This window comes from Dama dama, chromosome 10 (assembly GCF_033118175.1).
Source record: "Dama dama isolate Ldn47 chromosome 10, ASM3311817v1, whole genome shotgun sequence".
NCBI lineage: Eukaryota > Metazoa > Chordata > Mammalia > Artiodactyla > Cervidae > Dama > Dama dama.
The window spans coordinates 40,486,402-40,511,421 of record NC_083690.1 but is presented as its reverse complement, the minus strand read 5'-3'; the positions used below and the strand labels follow the sequence as shown (position 1 = coordinate 40,511,421).

Genomic DNA, 25,020 nt, shown 5'->3' with positions numbered 1-25,020 from the left:
AAACGACTTTAGAGGAAACAATTTTATGTTCAATACTTTAATTACAAAAGTAAAATAACCTAATTGTAACTTTTGAAGCGATTAGCACATTATGAAGGAAACGCTAATTATTTTTCTGCCAGCAGCCTCCTCTTTGTCCTCTTTACCTCTGCCTACTAATGTTGACATCAGAGAGTTTATCTTTCCGCATCTTTTTCCATGCTCAAGTACAAACACACACATACTTACACCCATGTACATTTCAACTGTATTAGACTTCACTAACAGTAATTCTGTGCTCCATAAATGGGACCATTCTCTATACATATGAATCTTCAAATTGCCTTTTTCCTCTCCTTCCTTCAGGATGACAGATATACACCAAAACTATTTAAAATTAACTAAGGGCGTCACTTGTGGCTCAGCTAAAAGAATTCAGTAGCAATGTGGGAGACCTGGGTTCGATCCCTGGGTTGGGAAGATCCCCTGGAGAAGGGAAAGGCTACCCACTCCAGTATTCTGGCCTGGAAAATTCTGTGGACTATATAGTCCATGGGGTCGCAAAGAGTCGGGCACAACTGAGCAACTTTCACTTTCACAGTATTTAGTGTCTGTAGTATGGACAGTCAGTTTATGCAGTCATTCCCTATTGTTGGACATTTCAGTAGTTTTTGGTGAGATTCTCATTTTTGCTTTAAGTGACATTTTCTGACTATTGAAGATGTTGTACATCTTTTCATTTTCTATTAGCCACTTCAGTTTGGTATTTCCTCTTTGTGTTACTTGCCTATTTTCCCATTCAGTTGTCTTTTTGTTTTCAATTTGTGGGAGTTCTTTCTGTATCAGGCATTAACTGTTTGATCATTTATTTTTGAAGTTTTTTTTTTTTTTTTTTTTAATGAGTCTGTAACATTTTTGAAGTGACTTATGGTGTTTTTTGCTATAGAATAAATACAAAATTATGTTCTCACAGTTATCTATATTGTCATGAGTTTCCTGTCTTCCCTAGTTCTACACATATCCTCCTAAATGCTCTTAGTCTGAATGTTATTGTTTTACTTTTTTTGGTATGGAAATCTTTAAGTCATCTGTAATTTACTTTTATGTGTGGTGAGATGCAGGGGCCAAGCTTTGCCTTTTTCTTGATAGCTAACCATTTATTATGCTAATGGCTTTTAGTAAATAAACCATCCTTTCCCCCTCAAAATTTAAATGCCATCAGTATTCTTTTAAAATATTTAAATGATTACATTTCTTCTCCAGCTTAACCCATTTTCAGAAAGGTAATGACTTTTTAAAAGCAGGATTTAGTAAATTGGAAAGGTTATTTCTCTGTTCTCAAATGTCAAATGCTACCTGATACTCTTCATTGTTGCTGACTGAAATTGCAAGCGCAAGAAGGATTATTGCTACGAACAAATCCTCTAATCAGGATGTAACTTAACAATTTTAAGACCCTGGGTAAAAAGGGGAAAATTTGAGATATTCATACAGTGCCTCTACAAAAACAGTAACATACAACTGCTATGAAGAAAGCAATTTATTAAATATAAGAAAGAAATCTTTTTTCTTTGCAAACGTGTGCAGAAAACTTAGGTTCACAGAGGCCTTCTCTCTCCTCCATGGCATAAACTCCATAGGGATGGCTCTCGTGGCTGAGGGCACCTCGAAGCTGCTCCTCCGGGGTCTGAAGGCAATCTCCCCGCTTGCCAGTGCTGTTTGGGCTCATCCTTTAAGTGTCCCCTGCGCAGAGAGGTCAGACCCAGGCTTGTCTACTTCCATTCACTGTGGGGCATGAATATAAGTCCTTGGGGTTGGTTCTACAGCAGCGTGCTTTCCAAAGTCTTTTTGCTGAGGAATGCTGATTGAGTTGATCCACCATCATACCAGTAATGAAAGGAAAAGTAACTTCAGTATCTCTAATCAAGAGGTAGCAGCATGAATTATATCAATGACAAATTTGAGAAGATTTGGTTATATATTCCATCACTATTACGATAGAGCATCCTCATAACTAGAAATAGGCTCTTGAAATCTGTTCAGAACCCTTTGTTCTTATTGTTTAGTCACTAAGTTATGTCTGACACTTTGAGACCTGATGGACTGCAGTCTGCCAGGCTTTCTGTCCATGGGATTATCCCGGGCAGAAATAGTGGAGTGGGTTGCCATTTCCTTCTCCAGTGGATCTTTCTGACCCAAGGGTCGGACCCACATCTCCTGCATTGTGGGTGGATTCTTTACCATGGTGCCACCTGGGAAGTCCCTCAGAACCCTTTTAATGGACAGCTTAAATATCTGACAGTAAGACCTAAGTAAATAGAATGCTGTATTCCTAGGATGGAATAGTATGTTGGTACTGAATCTTCTATTTTGATGAATCTTTATGGTAGATAAATATTCTCACAATATCATGCTTCATGATAAAGCATCATCTACGTAGATATCCAGCATTTAAACTCAAAAGATACCAGTAAAAAGACTTGTGGAACTAACTCTTCACTCATTTTCATTTGCCAAATAAAATGGACTAAAATGAAATAGTTAGAAAGGTAAGAAAATAGGAGGAAGCCAAGGGAGGAGGAGGTTTTCTAAGGGATGCAGTGGTTAGTGTGGTCAGTTGGTGCAGAGAGCTCCCATCAGCTCAGTCCTTAGAGGTGCCTGTTGGACTTAGCAACAAAGAGGTTATCAGTGGTATAGCCAGACCCAGATTTCCGAAGTGGAACTGAAGGATGGAAGCCAGTAGGGACTGATGAGCGGACTGGAGATGATGTGGAGACAAGGATACAAGTATCTGACTTCAGTAGGTTGGCTGTAAGGAAAGCAGTACATTAGCTAGAAGGAGATGGTGTAGGGCTAAGGGAGGGGTGTGTGTGTAACATGAACAAAACTTGAGCAGGGTCCTAAGTTTCAGGAATAGAGAGTGAAGGGGGATTAGGGAGGTGATTCACACAAGATCCCTGAAGAGATGGGGGAGCATGGAGCTCTACTGAAAAATGGGGAGCCCCTCCCACTGTGTCAGGAGAGAGGGAGGGAAAGACACATAACAAGGTTCAGGCAGGTTTGGGTCAGAGGTGAAGTAAGCAGGGGGAAGAATGAAGACAGATGCATTTTCTCTTGTGAAGTAAGAGATGCCTTCTGAGGAGAGAGAGGACTTGGGGACTCTGGTCAGGGAAGGGAGCTGCCTAGCAGAGTGCATCTGCACAGGACCACTCTCCCCGGTCCTCCTGAGGAATTGATGTGGAGTCAGAATTAAGTAGATTTAACTCGATTTCCAACCCTGAATATTTGTTGGAAGGACTGACTGATGCTGAAGCTCCAGTACTTCGGCCACCAGATGCAAAGAGCCGACTCATTGGAAAAGACCCTGATGCTGGGAAAGATTGAGGACAGGTGGAGAAGGGGACAACAGAAGATGAGATGGTTGGATGGCATCATCCACTCAGTGGACATGAGTTTGGGAAAACTCTGGGAGATAATGAAGGACAGGGAAGCCTGGTGCGCTGCAGTCCATGGGGTCGCAAACAATCAGACACCACTTAGTGGCTGAACAACAGCAGTACAACTTAATTTCCATTATCTTTCACCACATAAGATAATTTGATACTGAGAATTTATGTGTAATATAGGACTGATTTACTGAAATCTAAGTTAAAGTAAATATTTGATGAGCAGCACATGTAAAATTAAATAGTTCCATCAGCCTTCATGAACCCTGGTCTACCTGATAACTTTCCATTTTGCTCTCTTTCCAATATCAACACTTTTCCTTCAACCATGAGCCAACTGTATGTGGCCAGTAAAACCAGTGCAATAAGGAAGAGCCTTGGGACAGTACATGAGACTGTTACCTTGGGCCGTTGCCAGGAAAATGGACCCCAAGTAGGAGTGTTAGCATACCCTATAGGTTTCTCTGTTTATGAGCTCTGTCTGTAGTATTTTTTGTATATAGAAAAAATAATTCATTCAAAGCTCATTAACATGAATAAACTGGTATCTTAGAACAGGAACAGAGGGCTCAGCTTTTTAAGAGTTAGATACTATAAATCTGTCAAAGGTTATTGAAACTGACTTGCGTGATTAAAAATAAGTTACATTTTTGTGTCTTGTCTGTTTAACATATTTGGGGCCTTTGTCATTTCAGCTTTCTTTGGAACGGGTTGAGTGTTCATCTAAGCTCTTCAGAATAAGTAGTCACTTTCCTGAGGATTCTAGGACGATGGTGCTATCTCAGATTCTTAGATGCTGGCTGTGCGTTGCTCTTGCTGAGCATGTGGTTTCTTTCTGCCACCCTCTAGAAGCAGGTGGTTGATACTAGAAGCTTGCAGGTTGGGAGTTATATACCAACATATCAATAACATCAATTTATTAATTCATTCTGAATCATAGGGAAATGCTTACAGTAAACATCCCTGGAATAAAGTTAACCATGTGATTGTTGTATCAAAAAGTAAAAACCAAGAAAGTTATTTGGAAAATGCATTAATAACAAGTCAAAACCTTTACTCCCAAAATGTCACATTAATAAAACTCTTAATTTTCTGTATATTTGCTTCAATACTGAGAGCTCAAAGTGCCTTCATGCAAATATTAAAATTCAAAGAAATACGTCATTGTGTGACTTCTTGGAATTTCCCTTCCTTCTTCCACCAACCTGTTAGAAATTCTTGTCATTTACTTTTCCCAAAAGTCTTGTAAGGTTTTTTTGATGAGTCAGATTTTTGTTGCTTGTCCTGCTGAGGTACCCCTTTGGTCTCTCCCTCCTTTTGTTTTGTGGCTCTTTCGGTTTTTGTCTTTTTCCCAGCACAGAGCACATTCCATTGTGAAGCCCTTACTGATGTCAGCTGCCCTGTCCCACCTTATTCAGCCATGAGAAAACTACATGTGACCGTTGTTATTTTTAATGCCACACTCCCTTTGTCCCAGCTTTGCTTCCTCAGCTCCATCCTGCCACTGCGATGAACTGACCTAACCCTTTGCTGGTTTAGAGATTGGGAAATACTGGGCCTGGTTTGTTTTTATCTGTTAGGTGGGTGTTCATAAGATACCCGGCCATTTTGTTGTTCCTCAGTCCTGGCAACCCTAACCAGTTCATTTCTTCTTTCCGTCTTTCCCAGTTCTTGTGGGGTGAAGATTCAGCTCTTCAGCTGGTCCTCGTGCCTTTCCCCAGTCTGTTCCCACATATATTATATGCATTGTCCCATCCCTTCCTCTCACGCTCCCAATTTCACAACTTTTGGTTGAATCTGAACATGGTGTTCCATTTTTATGATTAGTAATTAGTGTTCCTAGCTGGCCCTTATGGTGTATTATGGAAGATATTTCTTTTCTGCCCAAGTTTTTTGTGTTTCTATTACTGGTCTGTACACAGAAGACCTGTACAAAAAAAGATCTTCATGACCCAGATAATCACAGTGGTGTGATCACTCACCTAGAGCCATACATCCTGGAATGTGAAGTCAAGTGGGCCTTAGGAAGCATCACTACGAACAAAGCTAGTGGAGGTGATAGAATTCCAGTTGAGCTATTTCAAGTCCTGAAAGATGATGCTGTGAAAGTGCTGCACTCAGTATGCCAGCAAATTTGGAAAACTCAGCAGTGGCCACAGGACTGGAAAAGGTCCGTTTTCATTCCAATCCCAAAGAAAGGCAATGTCAAAGAATGTTCAAACTACCGCACAATTGCACTCATCTCACATGCTAGTAAAGTGATGCTTAAAATTCTCCAAGCCAGGCTTCAGCAATACGTGAACCGTGAACTTCCAGATGTTCAAGCTGGTTTTAGAAAAGGTAGAGAAACCAGAGATCAAATTGCCAACATCTGCTGGATCATTGAAAAAGCAAGAGAGTTCCAGAAAAACATCTATTTCTGCTTTATTGACTATGCCAAAGACTTTGACTGTGTGGATAACAATACACTGTGGAAAATTCTGAGAGATGGGCATACCAGACCATCTGACCTGTCTCTTGAGAAACCTGTATGCAGGTCAGGAAGCAACAGTTAGAACTGGACATGGAACAACAGACTGGTTCCGAACAGGAAAAGGAGTACGTCAGGACTATATATTGTTACCCTGCTTGTTTAACTTACATGCAGAGTACATCATGAGAAACGCTGGGCTGGTGAAGGACAAGCTGGAATCAAGACTGCCGGGAGAAATATCAATAGTCTCAGATATGCAGATGGCACCACCCTTATGGCAGAAAGTGAAGAAGAACTAAAGAGTCTCTTGATGAAAGTGAAAGAGGAGAGTGAAAAAGTTGGCTTAAAGCTCAACATTCAGAAAACTAAGATCATGGCATCTGGTCCCATCACATCATGGCAAATAGATGGGGAAACCGTGGCTGACTTTATTTTTCTGGACTCCAAAATCACTGCAGATGGTGATTGCAGCCATGAAATTAAAAGACGCTTACTCCTTGGAAGGAAAGTTATGACCAACCTAGACAGCATATTAAAAAGCAGAGACATTACTTTGTCAACAAAGGTCTGTCTAGTCAAGGCTGTGGTTTTTCCAATAGTCATGTATGGATGTGAGAGTTGGACTGTAAAGAAAGCTGAGCACCAAAGAATTAATGGTTTTGAACTGTGGTGCTAGAGAAGACTCTTGAGAGTCCCTTGGACTGCAAGGAGATCCAACCAGTCCATCCTAAAAGACATCAGTCCTGGGTGTTCATTGGAAGGACTGATGTTGAAGCTGAAACTCCAATACTTTGGCCACCTGATGCGAAGAGCTTACTCATTGGAAAAGACCCTGATGGTAGGAAAGATTGGGGGCAGGAGGAGAAGGGGACGACAGAGGATGAGATGGTTGGATGGTATCACTGACTCAATGGACATGGGTTTCGGTGAACTCTGGAGTTGGTGATGGACAGGGAGGCCTGGTGTGCTGTGGTTCATGGGGTCGCAAAGAGTCGGACATGACTGAGCAACTGAACTGAACTGATTACTGGGCTATCCCTGAACCCTATAAAATTCAGTTTAATATGGCCAGACATGTGAGGTGGCTTATCATTTCCTTTTTCGTCTTAGAGATGTTCCTCCAAGAGGCAGGCTTCAGTCTGAGCTGCTTATTTCCTGCGCCTTCTGTGCAGCCCCGTCTTAAAGCTTCACAACATGCTCTCCATCTGCTTCCTTCACCCATCTCCTTTGGGGTCTCCTTAGTTCCCTGGGTTCCATGGTTTTTTCCTTATTTTGCTTCCTGTTTCTTGAAGCATACCTTCTAGGAGTTTCCTGAAAATGCATGACAGAGATGTATGATTTTAGACACTTTTGATCTTTGAAAATACCTATTTTGCTCTCATGCTAGTCTAGGTATGAATTTCTTAATTATTTTCCTTCAGAATTTTCAGAGTGTTGCCCACTGCCTTCCAGCCTCCAGTGATTCTCTTGGGAGATCAGATGTCATCCTAATTCTTGTATCTGACGTATAAGAAGATAAAAAAAAAAGATAAATACTTCAGGATATCTCTGTATCTTTGATGTTTTGGAATTTTGCGTCAATAGACTTGATGTGGTTGTGGCATTGGGCTGGGTCTTAGTGGGCTACTTTAATCTGGAAACTTTTCCTTTTTCAGAAAGTGTCTAATATTACCTCTCTGGTAACATCTTTAATCTTATGTCCCTCTTCTTTCTTTATGAAATTCTGCTAGAGTATAAGGTCTAAATCTAGAGAGATTTTTACTTATTGTTTTATCCTAATGCCTGGTACCCTGCCTTTATAATGTAAGTACTCTGTACGATAAATATTGAATGAATTTATAAATAAATTCTATTTGGCAGTTAAATCTGGGTTTGTCTTTTAGCTGTTTTTGCTCTTCTTTTTACAAGACTTTTTCTTTTTGTTCTGTACACAGGGAGATTTCCTTCATTGATTGTCCCACTTTCCTGCTTTTTTGTCTGCTAATCCATTATTATTTTCAAGAGCCTTCCTTTTTTCTTCCTTTTTTTTTCCTTGTTGTAAATCACCTTTATGTTCAGAGTCCTGATGGGAAATAGAATAATCTATAAGTGTACAGTCTGTCTGGAATTGTTGTTATATATGGTATGAGAAGGAGTACAAGATTCGTTTTTTCCACATGTATGTGTTTGACACAACATCATTATCACTATGATCATCCCCTGCAATCACTGCAGTGTCACGTTAGTCATAAATCAAACGGCTGTGTGTAGGACTCGTCCTTTTGCCCAAGCAAATAGGGATTCTGTTTTATCGTTCTCTTTTATCTATTGTGCACTATTACCGTACTATCTCAATTATTGTAGTTTAATAAATAAGATTTATATCGGATAATGAAAGTCTCTAAAATTGTTCCTCTTTGATATTGTTTTGATCAGTATTGACCTACCTGTATTTTCATGTAAGTTTGTATAATCAATGTGTCAAATCACACACACAAATACTCTGCAAAGATTTGAATGGGATTATGTTGTCCATAGATGAACTTGGGAACAACTGATGTCTCTACAGTACTATATCTATTAATCCATGACTTTTGTATATTATTCTTTCTATTGTAATTTTTATATTTAGTGATGACATAGGAACTGAACTTGACATTCCAGGGGTGTAGGCCTCATAGTTCTTTTTCCCACTCCAGGCATCTGTGCTCAGGGCCATTTCCTCATCTCTGGAGCTTCTGAGCTTAGAGGGCCATGCGGATGTAAAACGTTCCTCTCTTTCTGATAGCTTTGATCTAAAAACAAATAAATGCCTTTTAGTATTTTTTAACTATGACTTTTTTATCAGTTGTAAAAATTATTTTAAAATATTTTGTGTACTTATTTCTGAGTACTATTATACTGATACATTTTTCTCTGAAGGGAAAACATATAAATGCACATTTCAAGTATACAAAGCACTTTTTTGGGACAGAGAAATTTGTTTTTCTCTGTTAAAGCAAGGTATAAAAGTTAAAACTTGAAGTGTCTTTTGTATAAATTACTTTTTTTAAAAATAAAAGTTATGTTTTTTTAAAAGTAACATTTATAATATGGTAAGTATTTGCTTACTGCTTGTTTCACAGTATGTTTTTAATGTTTATGGTATGTGTACATATGTGTATATCTAGACACACATATAAAGTATTTTGGCTGAAATATATTTCAATTTTATGGCTTATTTCTTAGTTCAAGTTTTTAATAGCAGATTTTTATAGTCAAGTCTTGACCAGCTAAATTGTGCATTAAATTAGTCCTTACCTGGAGAAAATATACATTTATATGACTTTTTCCTTTAGATTTGATGTTGAACTATATTAATAATATCATACTTGAAACTATAAGTATCATATTTGACACTGAACTAATAGTATCATACTTGAAAAATATTCATAGTTGAATATTTTGAAAATGTTCTTTGTGTCGCCAAGACTAATATTATTACTAACTGAAGGTACATTTAGAGGAAGAGTTCTGAAAGGAGGGGCCCAAAGTCCTACAGAAGTTGTGTCAGAAAATCTGAGAGTGGTGGAGGCAACTCTGTGAATGAGGCTGCAACTTGGGAGATCCCCGAAGCAAGGTGGAATTGGGCGTCCACTTCAGAGCGACCTGCAGAGGACACACACTAGCGGACTTTCTGATCGGCGGTCTGGGGTGGCTTCTGGGATGAAGCGGAGGCCTCGTGTCTAGTTTGTCTCTTGTGTCAGTGGATGGCATTCCCTAGAAATTGTTGTAAGTGTTCCCATCTTTATGATGTGCAAACTCAACTATGAATAAAGCTATTTAAACCAACAAATGAAAATTAGGGGAAGTAGGTATGTAAGACATAATGAATAATTTCCGTGTAATTTGAGATCTCAGCAATTGAAGACTAAGCCTGAGAAGAGATATTTCTAGTAGAGATACTCTGGTGTCCCTGACCATTGGTTTTTCCTGTCATGTGATACCTATGGACACTTTCTTTTTGACTGGCCCTCCACCCCTCTAATGGAGAAGGCAATGGCACCCCACTCCAGTACTCTTGCCTGGAAAATCCCATGGACGGAGGAGCCTGGTGGGCTGCAGTCCATGGAGTCGCTAAGAGTCGGACGTGACTGAGCTACTTCACTTTCACTTTTCACTGTCATGCATTGGAGAAGGAAAGGGCAGCCCACTCCAGTGTTCTTGCCTGGAGAATCCCATGGACGGAGGAGCCTGGTGGGCTGCAGTCCATGGGGTCGCTAAGAGTGGGACGTGACTGAGCTACTTCACTTTCGCTTTTCACTGTCATGCATTGGAGAAGGAAAGGGCAGCCCACTCCAGTGTTCTTGCCTGGAGAATCCCAGGGACGGAGGAGCCTGGTGGGCTGCCGTCTATGGGGTCTCACAGAGTCGGACACAACTGAAGCGACTTAGCAGCAGCAGCAGCAGCCACCCCTCTAATTGCTGAGGTTTGTATGATGTTAGGTTTTTGGTGGGATCAAGTCCCCCATATACTGGAAACATACTCTTCCTGATTAACCATTTTATGGAGGATGGGAAAGGCCCAGGAAGGGAGGTAGTCCCATTTTTTTTCTTATCATTCGCTTATCTGGCCATTCAGGCACAGGACTTGGAAGGACTGGAAGGAGTGCCTGGTGAGCCGACTTAGAGCATGGTGTTGGTGTTTACGGAACCATTTTACAGTCTATGATGGCGCATTCTGGGGAGTCAACACTGAGCTAGCCATAGGTCTGAATATATATACAATGAACCACAGGGGCTTGGTGAGGAGAATTTTATGTTAACCAAACCTGGGACATGTTTACATGGACCTCGTCCTTCCTGAATAAAAGTTGTAGTGATTTCTAATCACTCCTATTTTCTTGGGCTGATTGTAAAGCATATACATGGATCCCTGTGAGTGCTACTTCAGGATGTGGTGGTTTTTCTCTTCTCAAATGGGCAGCCGTGTTAGGTGAGGTTTTGTTACTGGCTATGCCTTGACTTCTGCCTCGTAGAACGGGGCTGTTGGACACAGTGGCAGTCATGATTTAACACATGAGCACTCATGGGAAAGTAACTTTTGTTTAGTTCTTGGGATGTGGAGAGAGCCCGAGGGTCCTCAGGCAGATTCTTAGCTTTCTGTGCTAGCTCTGGGAGCTGTGTTCTGCAGGGCCTGAAGCAGTGAGGTGTTCCGGCACGGACGCTGCTGCCCCAAACGGAGTAACGGGAAGTGCGGCAACAGGGCCTCGCGCTTGCTGTCTGAGGCTGGGTGCATTCTGAGTGCTCACCTGGAGAACAGAGTGAGCATTGTTCTCTCTCAGACAGGATCCTCACCTAGCTGTGTCCTAACCTCAAGAATTCAGCTGGGCTGTGTCTTGTCAGTTGGATTCCTTAGCTTGGGCTGTGAGCTCAGCCTTGCACTGTTTGTGGCAGGTTTACCCATCTCCAGCCACTCCTACCTCAGAATGAGGATATCTGTTTTTTGAGCCATGTTCCATATCCACAGTTCATGTGAAATTGCTTGTCATTCTTGCTTATCACATAAAATAATAACTGGCTCCTTTCTATTGTAGCATTTGCTAGTAATGGCAGAACTATCCAAATGATTGTGATAATCTGTCAAGAGGATTATACCAAGTATTCCCCCCCACCCCTCTTCTCCATAGCAGAGTTGAACTGAACAACATAAAGGGAATTTTCCTAGCTTAGGATTTTGACTAATGATTTACTGTGTATTTAAATTGATGTGAAATGACTGGGAACATTGACTTTTTAGAGTTGGGAGTATTTACAAATCATCCATGGTAAACATTATGAACATTCCAATTCTTCTTCTTTACTGTCTTTAATTCCTTTGATAAGTATACTGGTAAAAATCTGTCTCTCTCCGTCTCTCTCCATATGCATATAATATATGTGAAAACATACATGTAGTTGGTAAATGAGATCTTAAGTAAAGGCACCATATGTTGATAAATGTGGTTATACCTGAGTGGTGGAATTTGGGATACTTTTTATTTCTTTATATTTTGCTCTGTGCTTCATGGAGAGCATGTATTTTTAGTAAATCAGTAAAAAAAAATTATGTAATCACATATTACTTTTATGGTAGAAAAATGGTTTTAAAAATTGCTGACAATTGAAAACTGTAAAATTTGTAAATGGACAGTGTTTAATTAAAACTTTTTCTCCAAATGAAAACTTAATTTTCCTTAGTGTTAGACTTTGTTTTTTAGCTTATGCCATGGAACAGTGCTTGGAAAAATCTGAAAATGCATCACAGGTTTATTAGAGATCTTGCTTTTGTATAATTTTTAGGCTTTCTGGCTTTCTAATTGTTGTACGTAGGTGACATAATTATCACTATTACTGTATTTTTTAATTGTGGATTTTAAGCAGTTCTTTGCCTCAGTCATTTATAATGATAAATATTCAAGAAATAAAAAATTATCTTAATATTTTTGAATGGAAAAATTAAAACACAGAGAATCATTTGTTTAAGTATGTTAGTTGCTCGGTTGTGTCCAACTCTTTGTGACCCCATGGACTGTAGCCTGCCAGGCTCTTCTGTCCATGGGATTCTCCAGCAAGGATACTGGAGTGGGTAGCCGTTGCCCCCTACAGGGTACTGTCCTGACCCCGGGATGGAACCTGGCCTTCTGCATTGCAGGCATTTTCTTTACTGTCTGAGTCACCAGGGAAATTCAAGTTGTGAAACAGTTTCAGAGAAATGTTCAGCATTTCTTTATTCTTCATGTGATATTCATATTGCTTCAGAGAAGAATATTTCCTTTTAGTACTAGTGAAATATGATTTTTCCAATGCCTAATAATGTGTTTTCCAGAAGGTTAAAAACAAATTAGTTTATGGAATTTTGGGGGCTGTTTACACAATTTGAGCTTTTCTCTAATTACATAAAGTCTGGTGGCTCAGACAGTAAAGAATCTGCCTGCAATGCAGGAGATCCAAATTCAATCCTTGGGTCAGAAAGATCCAGTGGAGAAAGGAATGGCAACCCACTCCAGCATTCTTGCCCGGAGAATTCCATGGACAGAGGAGCCTGGTGGGATACCGTCCATGGGGTCACAAAGAGTCGGACGTGACTGAGTGACGAAAACTTTCACTTTCATGAAATAGTAACAGCATGTTGTTAGGTCTAAAGATAGATTTTTCTGATTATGTGATTATGTACAGGATGATTTTTAAATTTGGAATTTTGTATCAGTTGATTTCATCAGAAATTCTTTAGAAATTAAGGCACAGTAAATAGCATCAGATTATGTATACTTCTTCAGTATTTTAAAATATTTGTGAAGAGCTTGTCTACTTAATTGTGATTTAGTTTTCCAGGTAGGGCATATTTCTAGGTTGGTTTTTCAAAGAAAGTTTTTGGTAAGTGTCAATGCCATGCTTTTCCCTTATCCATTGACATTTCTGAAGACTTTGTATTCTCCATTTAGTGCCTAATTATTTAAGGATTCTCTGAGCAGTTTGCTTGAAGTCTGTTTTTCCCTCTTAGCCATTGACAGCAAAACACATCTGCCTGAGTGAGGGCCCTTTGATCTTCAGAGAGCTTTATCTAAAGGGAGATTAGAAAGAAGTCTGTCAGGCATTCTCCCAAGGAAATTGAAAGCACTTCCTAAGATTTCAGATCAGATGCAGCTTCTCTGAATTAAGACATAGGAAAGTAACTGTGTGTTGATCAATGGCTTAGTCATTGGTTAGAAATTTCAGAGATTTGCTTGACTTGGCATGAGAGAATATTTTTAACGTCATCTCAGGCTCAGAATTTATGCAATAATATTGATGGCCAGAAGCAACATCTTCTCATTAATTTTACTGTATTTAACACTCCTCATGTCCATGAGGACAGAGACTAGCAAGGTTCTAATGGTTCTCAGCCTTGTTGGGGCCTGGTATCATTGGAGGAATTTGCAACTGGGTTTTTCTGAATCGAGTTGAAAATTTTCAGAGACTTATATGCCAACCCCCTTTTCTCATTTTAAACAAATATACAGAGAGTGCTTATTTTTTTGTCAGACTCTAGGTTTGTACTGTTTACCAGGAGCAAATCTAACAGGTTTAGGATCTGACAGGCAGTGGGCTTCAGAGAGAGTCAAAGTACTGTCCTCAAAACACTGTATATAACTATTTAAGATGTCTTATAGGGCCTCAGTTTTAGTTAAGAAATATAAAGTCTGTAATCAAACTAAGTTTCATTTTAAGACTGTTAATTTAGCCTTTTAAAAAGTTAGAGCTGGGGGTGGCTAATGAGCTGCTAATTTGTGACATAAACTATGTCCGTGAAAAAAGAAAGTCTGCTTTGAGGCTCTCATTCTGTCAGTAAGAAACCTTGGGGAGAAAGCTGAAACTGTGTACAGTGGAAACTTTTTATTGAGTTTGGGGTTGTGAAAGGAGAGGAAACTATGAAAGTCTAACAAAAGATTACAGCCTGATTTCTGAAATGAATGGTTGAAAGGACACGGAAAATAAGGGACCGACAGGAGAATCAAGCTTTCCAAATTTCTTTTCAGAAATTCCAGGCTTTTTATGAAATTGTGAGAAAATGGCTTAGCCTTATGTTCTTCCATTTTGAGCTGCTTGGAAGAAAGTATCATATAAATGCAAATTTCTGCTGTAATAATGTATTCACCTTGTATTATGTGACTAAAGAGTTGGGAGAACCCAGAAGCTATTTAATATACAAAGCACTGCCTATAACATATTCCTTTATTACCTAAAGAGTTTGCTGTGTTTGATAAGTGACTATCTCTCCCTCCTCCTTATTTATACCCCCAAATAGTCTGAGTTGACCAAAAAGAACCTGTCAACCTCATCCAGTTATTGTATCTGTTGGAGGAATATTGGTGTATTAGGACTTTTATTGCTGTCAGTTGATAACATTTTGATGTCCTTCATTTCATTCATTAGTTTAGGAAAACAATTTGGATTTCCTGTACAAGTGCATGCTAATTACTTGAGTCACGAGAAGATCGAGAGAGGTCCAACGGTCCTATTAATTGCTTTGAGCCTGAAAATTTTCTCATAATTGGTTTGGCAAGAAGAGTCAGTGAGATTAGTTGCTAATGAGGAGATAAGTATGTAATTTTAGCATGATATAAAGCTGTGATTGTCAGTAAATGGTATTAGGAATCTGGATTATTTTTATTAGACCTTGTTTCTCTCAACAAAATCATTATCATCTCCAGATATTGTAAACTGGGTTATTTCACACTGTTATTTTTAACATGTGTTAATACTCAAACTACAGGTAATTAAAACTTTGCTAAGTAAGGGTTCATTAATAAAGTTATCAATATGAGCAGTCAATTTAGATTCTTCAACTAATTCAGAGAAGTTCTGTTTCATGTATTTATACTTTGTTTTCATTTGTCTGAAATGTTTGAAGTAAGTCAAGAATAAGAAACTCCTGTCAACTTACATAGACCAGTTTAGTTTGTGTTCAAGTGAAGGACTGGCAACACTGCAAAGAAACAAATAAAATACTGCTTTTTACTAACCAAGAACAACATGGGTGTTATGGGGCTTTATTTTGTACAGTCCATTTGGCTTTCTGTTTTTAATATAAAACTTGCCTGATTTTACTAGTATGAAACACTCTGGGACTTTAACCTTCAATTGTAAGGTGAAGTTTCTTGGAAACAAACATTGAAGTATTTTTGACTTGTGAAAAAGGCTCTTTTCCTCTTAAAAAAAAATCAAACTCTTCAAATTATTTATAACCATAGTCACCTTTACTTGCGGCATGTGTTGCAGTCTTGAGCATTTATTCAGTTTTCCCCTTTTGTAATCTCTATATCCTCCTTTTGTATTTCGGCTCATGTGAAAACAGTGCCGCAGTGAACACGAGTGCTCTCTTATCCTTTGCCCGTGCCGCCTCCTCTCCTGTGTTTGCAGTTAGTGAATTCGTACTTCCCTCCACTACTTTTTTGTTGGTAATAGGTTTGTCAATGTTTGCATCTCTTGTTTTTTAGATATCCACAAAGTTCCATTTTTAGCTATTATGTTTTCACAATTTCAAAACACCTTTTGCTGAAGGAGGAAGGATGATAAAGAACAATTGAGTTTCTACATGTTACACATTTTGTGTAAATTCTATTGAGCATCCGGCATATGCCTAGTGTGTTGCTAGGTACTGGGAAGGAGATTAGAAGAATTCATCATTTTTCTGCCTGAAGAGATTTATTACATAATTAGAAGGACGAAGTTAATAAGTTTGAAAAAAATACAAGCTAAATATATGTTTTGAAGGAACAAATACATAAAATTATTTTTATATCTTAGCAGAGTAATTGTAATTGATAATGACTAGTTCTATATTTATTTAAAAATGGTTCCTTCCCCATCACAGGGCCTTGAAATAAATAGGATACTACTGTTTGAATTAAGAAGAAGAAGAAAAAGAATCATTGTCTTACTGAAGTGAAGTTTGTGGAGCACTAGAAAGCTATGAGAACTTAGAACCTGAGCTTAAATTACTCAATGTATGTTTGAAGAAGTTAAGACCAGTGACTTGCCTAAGTTACATAGCTACTTAATAGTAGTGCCGTGAGAACATGGGGTAATGTACAAGCTACAATGTACAAGTTGTTGGTAAACCTAAGGAAGAAACGCTCATAAGTATTATTGATGTAATAACATGAAAGGTCATTTTATTTGACCCTTTCCTTTCCTCCACCTTTGTTCTTCTTTCTCTTCCTACTCATCTTTCTCCATCATTATCAACACCATCAGTGTCATTATCCCTTCTGTTTGAATGGCTCCTTATGGCTTTAAATATTTTTATATATACCGATTTACCTCAGCATTACAGAAACCTGTGAGGTAGGTCAAGCTTGTCTGACCGAAGCTCATAAAACACACCTGAAAATCAGTGAAATAATTTGCTGCAGTAAATGAAAAGAGACCTCAAACCCAGGTGTCCTTCTCCAAGCCTTTCCCACTGCCTCTCAGAAAATTGGTTCCATCCCAAATCCTTCCCCAAACCAGGGAATCATTTAGAACATGTGGAAAACGAGGAGTGAAATTGTGTTTAATGCTTATTGTAATTACTTGGCTTGTGCCTTTAAAAAATGCTTTATAAATTTACTTCTTAAATAATCCTTGTAGATTTGTGTTGTATGCACTATTCCTAGTTACATAGTATAAATAAAAATCTAGGCTGGTTTGAAGAATAGCTTTGTGGGGTTTTTAACTGAGGGACCACCCACCTCTAGATGGGACTCTTGCTTGAAGTCAGATGTTGGCAATCCTGGATAATTTTAGAGAAGCCTTTTGAATCTGTGTGCTCTCATGTGCTCATCCACTGGAGAGGGAAAAGGCTACCCACTCCAGTATTCTGGCCTGGAGAATTCTGTGGACTGTGCATGAGGTCGCAAAGAGTCGGACATGACTTAAGCGACTTTCACTCATATGTGCTCATTGATTACTACTACATTTTCCCTCTAGGCTCAGCTACTAGCATATCTTCAATTATTCCTTTTTTTTTTTTTTTTATTCTATCTTTGTAATTACCGTCATTCTACTTCTAGCTTCTTTTTCCTAAATGTAGAACCTTAGTTCCTAAAATAAGGTGCTAATATATTTATATAGGATAATGTTTAGAGAGTGTGGTAAAAACTAGGTGATTGTTTTAGACCACTCTATTGTCTCCATTTGGTTTTCTTAGGCTACTTTTCCAAATCCATGTGTATTCTTTGCTTTTCTTATTCGTATATATTCACAGCAGTGAAGGACAGAGGAAGATTCTGGGTTTTTGAGTCAGTGGTTTCAGTTGAAAGAAGCCCTCCACCACTTGCCAGCCGTGTGGTGTGATGACTGGGTTCTTTCAGTGTGGGATGGGGAAGCAGGAGATGAGGTCAGAGTGGTGTGGTGTGGTAAGTACCTGATCAGCTGTTGCTGGCTTTGCAGGTGGAAGGAGATGTGGGTCAAAGGAGGCTGACGCCCTAGAAGCTTGGGAAGGCAAGCAACGCTGTCCTTCCTTGCAGCCTCCAGAAAGGAGGCAGCTCGGCTCGGGGTAGCCCAGTAAGACCTGCATCAGACTTCTCAGTGTTTCTCTGGTGTATCTTTTTTCTTTACTTTTCTGTATTTCACTATGCTTGTGTCTTGTGTCTCTTGTAAGCATTACAGATGGGCATTTCTATTTTTTTACCTAGTTTTACAATATTTGTTTTTAGTTGAAGGATTCAGAACAATTATACCTGCTATGATTATTGATATATTTGGAGCTGTTTTTACCACTGTATTGCCACCATTTTATTTTGTCCACATTTGACGTTGTAAAAAACCTTTTCCTATTTTCTTCCACTCCTTTAGATTTAACAAATTATTTTTCTGTTAGTTTTGCAGTTACTCTAAAAGGTTTAATGTGCATACTTAAAGTCTAAAGACTTCACTCTACCACTCCCAAGAACCTCTAAATGATCTTAATTCTGGTCATTTCTCTTCTATATCCTTGTTTTCCAGTATATTTAGTTCTATCTCTTCTTCTTTCTTAACCCCAAATGCAGTCTCCTTCTTGTTGTTCTACATGGTTTGGGATTAACTGTGTGTTTGCTCTTTGCTGTGCCCAGCTCTTCATCTTGCGTTTTCAGACCATCCTTCTGCGTTTGCAAGTATATATCATTCAGAAATTCCTTTTGACATTGTTTGGTTTTGTTTGCCTTAAAATATTTTTATTTTTGCATTGTATTTGAAAGACAGTTTTATTTGATATAGAAATCTATGTTAACAGTTATTTTCTTTCTGTATCATAGACTGTTCTGTTGTCTTCTGACTTCCCAATGTTGCTGATGAGAATTCTTTGTAAATTGACTTGCTGTTGCTAAGATGGTCTGTTTGTCTTTGGTGTTTTAAAGTTTCATGGTAATGTGCCAAAGTGTAAATTCTTTGTAATTATCTTCATTGAATTGGGATTTGTTGTGCTTCCTGAATCTGAGGATTTATGTCTATCATCAACTCTGGAAGATTTTCTGTCATTATATCTTCCCTCCATGTTCTTTGAGGATTCCTACTACATGTATTTTAGTACTTCTTTATTTTGTATCTCTGAACTTTAAAAAAAAAAATTCTTTTTCTATTTGCCTTATTCCACATTCTAGTTACTTTTCTTCTTTTCTATCTTCTGCTTCAAAAGTTCTCTTTTCAGCTATATCTAACTTGCTGTTCAGTTAATTATATTTTTTTTAGAAGGTGTATTTTTTCCTTTGTAAAGTGTGCTTGGTCATACTTTGTCTCTTGGTCCTCTCCTGTGACTTTTAATTGCCTATTATTTTTCAAAACATTTTGAGTATCTTGGATTGTTTTCATTGTCTTAACATTCTGTGTATCCTAAATTTTTTAGTGAGTCTCATGATCACATTTGCTTTATGCGTTGACCCTCACTACAATGCTTTCTTTTCTCATATGTTATTTTTATTTTAAGTTTGTGTGTATGGAGATTTTAACTGTAAAAATGTGAAGATTGCATCATGAGGAGACTTTCACTGGAGGCAATTGTGTTTTCTCTTACTTTGGGACAGCTACTAGGGTGGGACTACTTCAAATTAATTTCTCTGTTTGGAGTGCTTTGGCTTCCTTGGTGGCTCAGTGGTAAAGAATTTGCCTGCCAATGCAGGTGACACGGGTTCAGTCCCTGGGTCAGGAAGATCCCCTGGAGGAGATAATGGAAACACACTCCAATATTCTTGCCTGGGAAATCCTGTGGACAGAGGAGCCTTGTGGGCTTCCAGTCCATAGGGTTGCAAAGAGTTGGACATGACTTAGTGACTAAACAATAAAGTGTGTGCTTTGGACCATACAGATAGAGTCAACTTAGATTTCAATCATTCATTAAGGTCAATTTGTGATTAAAATTCAGACCCCCCCCCCACTGTTATCCAGAATTAAGACCAATAAAAAAGACTTTTTTATCTTTTCACAGGAAGTAGGGGTCTTTAGTTTAGTTTCTCACCTTATATGGCCCCAAGGTCTTGTCTTTTGTATTTTGTACAGTCATTAAAAGCAGAAGCTCGTGGTTCTGGGCCACCAGTTTAAGCTGCGTTGGGTCTGTGCTCCATCTTTATGCTTCACGCTTACTTGTTTTATCCTTTGAAAAGGAGTTCCCTCTCTTTGTGAGCTAAGCTATAAACATAAAAGGAATTTCAAATATTCATCTTTCTTGGTATATTTTATTGCAAAGAAAAAGCTTTTGAGGAGTCTCGATTAGTTTATTTTCTGCTTCCTGCAGTGTACGCTTGCCACAGCTTCTGCATCAGCACCTGCTGCTTCAGCTTACAGTTTAATGCTGTAGAGATGGTTTCTTTCCTTAAGCTTCATGAACCAACTTCTGTTGGCTTCAGACTTTTCTTCCACGAGCTTCCTCATCTCTTTCAGACTTTACGGAATTGAACAGAGCTGGGGCCTCCTACTGAACTAGGTTTTAGTTTACTGGAATATTGTGACTGGTTTGATCTTTTATCCAGACCACTAAAATTTTCTCCAAGGCAGCAATAAGATTGTTTAACTTTTTTTTTTTTTTTGTCATTTTTGTATTCACAGGAGTAGCACTTTTAATTTTCTCCAAGAGTTTTTACTTTATACTAACAACTTGCTTAGCTGTTTGACACAAGAGGCCTAGCTTTTGGCTTACCCAGAGTTTGACGTGTCTTCCTCTCTAAGCTTAATCACTTCTATCTTTTGATTTAAAGTGAGAGAGGTGTGACTCTTTCTTTCAGATGAACACCCAGAGGCCATTATAGGTGTTGTTAATTGGCCTAATCTCAATATTGTGTCTCAGAATTGGGAGGCTCAAAGACAGGGGGAGGGACAGGGGAACAGCCACTCACTGGAGCAGTCGGAACACAATGGGCATTTGTAGCATAAGTTTACTGTCTGATATGGGCATGGTGTGTGCAACCCCCGTAAGAACTACAGTAGTAACATCAAAGATCATTGATCATAGATCACCCTAACACATATAATAGTGATGAAAATGTTTCAGATTTTATGAGAATATTATGAAATACTATGAGAATTACCAAAATGTGACACTGAGCCCCAAACTGAGCAAATGCTGTTGGAAAATGGCATAGATAGACTTGCTTGACGCTGGGTTGCCATGGAGATTCGATTTGTAATAAAAAATACAGTATCTGTGAAGCGCAATAAAGTGAAGAGCAATGAAATGAGGAATGCCAGGAGTTTCGACTGAGGTCATTTTCTTACAGCCTAAAATGTTTACTGTCTGACCTTTCACAGAAAAAGTTTGCAGACCTCTGTGCTATATATTTACCCTGATTTATTTTTCTTTACAGCCTTTAACCCTCTGCCCTTCCTATATGGTTATTTGTTTATTATTTGACTGGCCACTATAATATAAACTTCAAAACAGACTCTGTGTTTTCACCAAAATAATACCAGGTATAGGTAGGAGCTCAGTAAATATTTTGCTGAACCATGAATGAGTTAGCAACATGTGAGAGAGCATTCAGTTTTCCCACATCCTTGTGTGCACCTAATAAGAGATTTATAAACTTTGCCAATATTTGGGTGCAGTGATATCACACTGTTTTTTTTAAATTTGCATATCTCTGGTTTCTCCTGGTGAGATTGCATCTTTTTCTGTGTTCTCTGTTTATTGACAATGTACATTTTATCTTGTGTGCATTGCTTGCTAATCCTTTGCCTGTTTCTCTGTTTGCTACCATCAGTAATGCTGTGAATCCACCTTGAAGCTGCTTTCTTCTAGAGGGATTGTATTTGCTTTTGCCAGTTGCCTGGGGGCATAGCTACCTGAAGGATACATTTAAAAACTGTTAGCTTGCTATTGTTTTGGATTTCCCTGGTAGTGTAGTGGGAATTTGGGCCGCAGACCTGCAGGAGGCCCCCTGGTGGTTAGAAATTCTCAGGGAAGTGCTTTCCCTTCTAAAACAGTAACTCAGACCTGTGTCCTTGCCTTTTTCTTCTGTCCTGGGGTTTATTTCTCATTCACCTTTACACTGTGGGCGAAGGACTTTGTGATTCCAACTGTATTCAGAAGTCTCTTTTGAGCTTACCCCCTTGTAGCAACCATGGACTTTACTGCTTATCTCTGATGCCCCATGCATTCATCGAATCAGAAGCTCTGGGCCACCAGAGTTCAGAGAGATGGTAAAACCCCACTGCCCTCCTGGAGTATATCTTTCACTTTTTTCCCTGCCGGTTTCTTACCCTCTGCTTGATCAGAGATACATTTTGGAATACCTTTTGAAAAGTATTTCATCTAACATTTTAAATTGTTGTCAGCAGGTACAAGTTTCGGGTATCTGATCTGTCATAATACCGTGAAATAAAGCCTGTCTCTCTTTTACACACCAGCACTACCCGTGTTATTGCTGTCGTTTTACAGTACGTCTGGTAGAATATGTTCTTTCACTTTACTGTTGTGCGGTTTATCTTTTTTATGGATGTTTTGACATCCTTTACATGTCTTAATTATTAATCCGTTCTTATGTTACAAGTTCTGTCTGCCAAATCTGTTGCCTTTTCTTTGGTCACACAAAAATTTAAATTTCGATGTCATTAAATTCATTGTTTTTCTCTTATGTGTTTTCAGTTTTGTGTCTTTGTAAAGAAGGAATTCTTACCCAGGGTTATAAAATATTTATTTCCCTGTACCTTCTATTAATATTTATATAGTTTGTTTTGAATATATTGATCTTCAGTATGTCTGTAATATTTCTTGTGATTGATATGAGGTAGGCTTTAACTGTTTATTTCCCCCAAAGGAGAGCTGATTTGATTAACTGATTCTGTCTCAGTGTATCAGTCAGGGTCCTGGCAGAAAGCAGATTGGGCGAGTACACAGGGATAGTGTCTGAAGAGTTTAGTAAAGAGACTTTAACAAATTGTGGCAGCTGAGGGAGAGAAACCGAAAGGAATCCTGCCATACCCTGGAGCAAGGAACAGCTGGTTTTTTTCCTCTCCAGGCCTATAGGGAGAAGGTCAGTGGGAGTGGAAAATAGATGTGGCAAGGGTTGAGTGGAGAGGGCCGCCTGCGGGGAGCTGGGACATTTTGCCAATGGGTATTGAGAACTCTGTGGCAGCCCTGTAGAGACAGACCCGGTGTGTGTGGAGGGAGACAGTTGAGGTTCCAGGGCCAGCATGAAGACCTTGATGTAGTTATTTACCCTCAGTCCCCACTGGGAACCAACCGGAAGTCACAGAAGCCCACTAATGCAGTCCAGACAGGTCAGTCTCCTGGGCATGGGGCAGGGTACAGAAGGGCGCAGCTGAAGAGGTGTGTTAAGAGGAAGATGTTCTGCACGTCCAGTGATTGAGAGTTTTATCTTTTACAATTCTGAGCCTCCATAAACTATACGGCACTGTACCAGGGTAATGTGCTGGTTACTGTGGTCAGATATGCTGATTTGAGTCTCGATCTGCCAGGCACTACATGTGGCACCTCAGACAAGCACTTAACCTCTCTGACTGTTAGTCTCCTGAGCTATAAAGTGAGAACAATAAAAATGCACCTACTTACGAGGATTATTGTAAGAAATAAAAGAGCCAATCTATGCAATAAGTTTAGAACCGTGCCTGGCGCATAATAAGTGCTAAGGAAATGTCACCTATGATGATGATGATGGCAACAATGATATTCATGATTTCAAAGCTTTTAAATTGTCTTGTTAATTGCTGTTTCTCTTCCTGTATTAGTTTTACTCTTTAATATAATGCAATTTTGGCTTGTTATTATTTCATATAGCTCAAACTCTTTCATTGTTTTTTCTTTTTAAATCTTTCTTCCGTGTTTTAAGTTTCTATGGAAGTTTTAGGATTAATTGGTCAAGTTCCTGGGCTAGGGATTATGTTTATCAATGAATTTGTTAGAAACTGACATTTTTACAGTACTAAGTCTTACCATTCTTGAACAGTGTATCTTTTCGTTTATTTGGCTTTGTTCCTCAGTAAAGTTTTACAGTTGTCATAAAGATCTTAAATGTTTCTTTTAGTTTTGTACCACTTCAGTGTATTACTTTTTTCTATTAGATTCTTAAATTGACTATTTTGGAGGTGGAAAAAAGCTATTGGTTTTTGTGTTGACTATGTATGTGTCCACTTGCCAAAATTTCTTATTTTTCTGTTGATTACCTCTGATTTTCTATTGTTTATAAATTATGAAACCTTATCTATTCCTCTCCTATATTTATACTTCTATATTTTTACCTCTAATTGCAATATCCAAATCAAGTATCTGGGTGTGGGGTATTAGCAGATGAAACCAAGCTCCTTGTTTCAGCCTTCCTTTAAAGGATACCCCTCATATTTGACCATCACATATAAAATTTTCTCTAAATTTCTGGTATATACCCTTGATATGAATTTGCTAAGCATTTTTGTTAGAAATTAGAGTTGGATATAATCAAATGATATTGCAGCCTCTATTTGATAACAATGTTTTTTTCTCTAATAGAGTACTACAATAAATTCATTGGGGTTTTTTTCCCTTTTTTCCATTATTATTAAAACATATACCTTGGATAAACCGTACATGGTCACAACACTTGCCTAACTTTTATATCTTAATACTTTATTTTTAAAAAGTTACATGTGTTCGTAAGTGTTATTTCTGAGTTTCCCTTCTCATGTTTATCATGTTTATGAATTCAGTTAGTGTTGCTCTGTTAAAATATGTCAAGTAGCTTTTTGAAAAATACTTTTCCTTGTCCCAAGACATTTTATATAACATGGGGATTATCTGTTCCTTGAAGATTTGAAAAACTCTCCTGAAAACCGTCTGAGTTTAGTGCTGTTTGAATTTCTAGAGTTACATCATTAACTGTTATTAATATTATAGTTTTTCCTATGGTCACTTGGTCTGCTCATGTTTTCCTTTATTGTATCCTTTCCAGTATATTTTTCTAATATTTTATCCATCCTGCCTAGGTTTTAAAATTAAAGTTAAAACATTTTCAAAACTGATTTGTTTCCTTTTCCAATCCTAGAGTGTTTTATTTGGATGTTCTCTCTTTCCTCTTAATCAGATTTTGCCAGTTTTATTTGTCATTCCAAAGAACCTAGGTTTCAAGTGTCCTGGCATTTTTGTTTTACTTTCTAATTAGTTTCTTCTTTTATCTTGAATAATTTATTCTACTTTCCT

General features: G+C 38.4%; 1 protein-coding gene across 2 annotated transcripts in view; it reads left to right on the top strand.

Annotated features, from left to right (window-relative positions):
* SDK1 (sidekick cell adhesion molecule 1) overlaps positions 1–25,020 on the top strand; it is a 622,975-nt gene that overhangs the window by 24,902 nt on the left and 573,053 nt on the right. Inside the window, exon 1 of one of the 2 annotated variants that reach the window (XM_061153766.1) lies at positions 22,868–23,108. The exons of the other annotated variant lie outside the window; for it this stretch is intronic. Coding sequence (XP_061009749.1) covers positions 22,883–23,108 — 226 coding nt within the window. The 5' untranslated portion in view covers positions 22,868–22,882. Of the gene's footprint in view, positions 1–22,867; positions 23,109–25,020 lie in introns of those variants that run through there. 2 annotated transcript variants of the gene reach the window in all.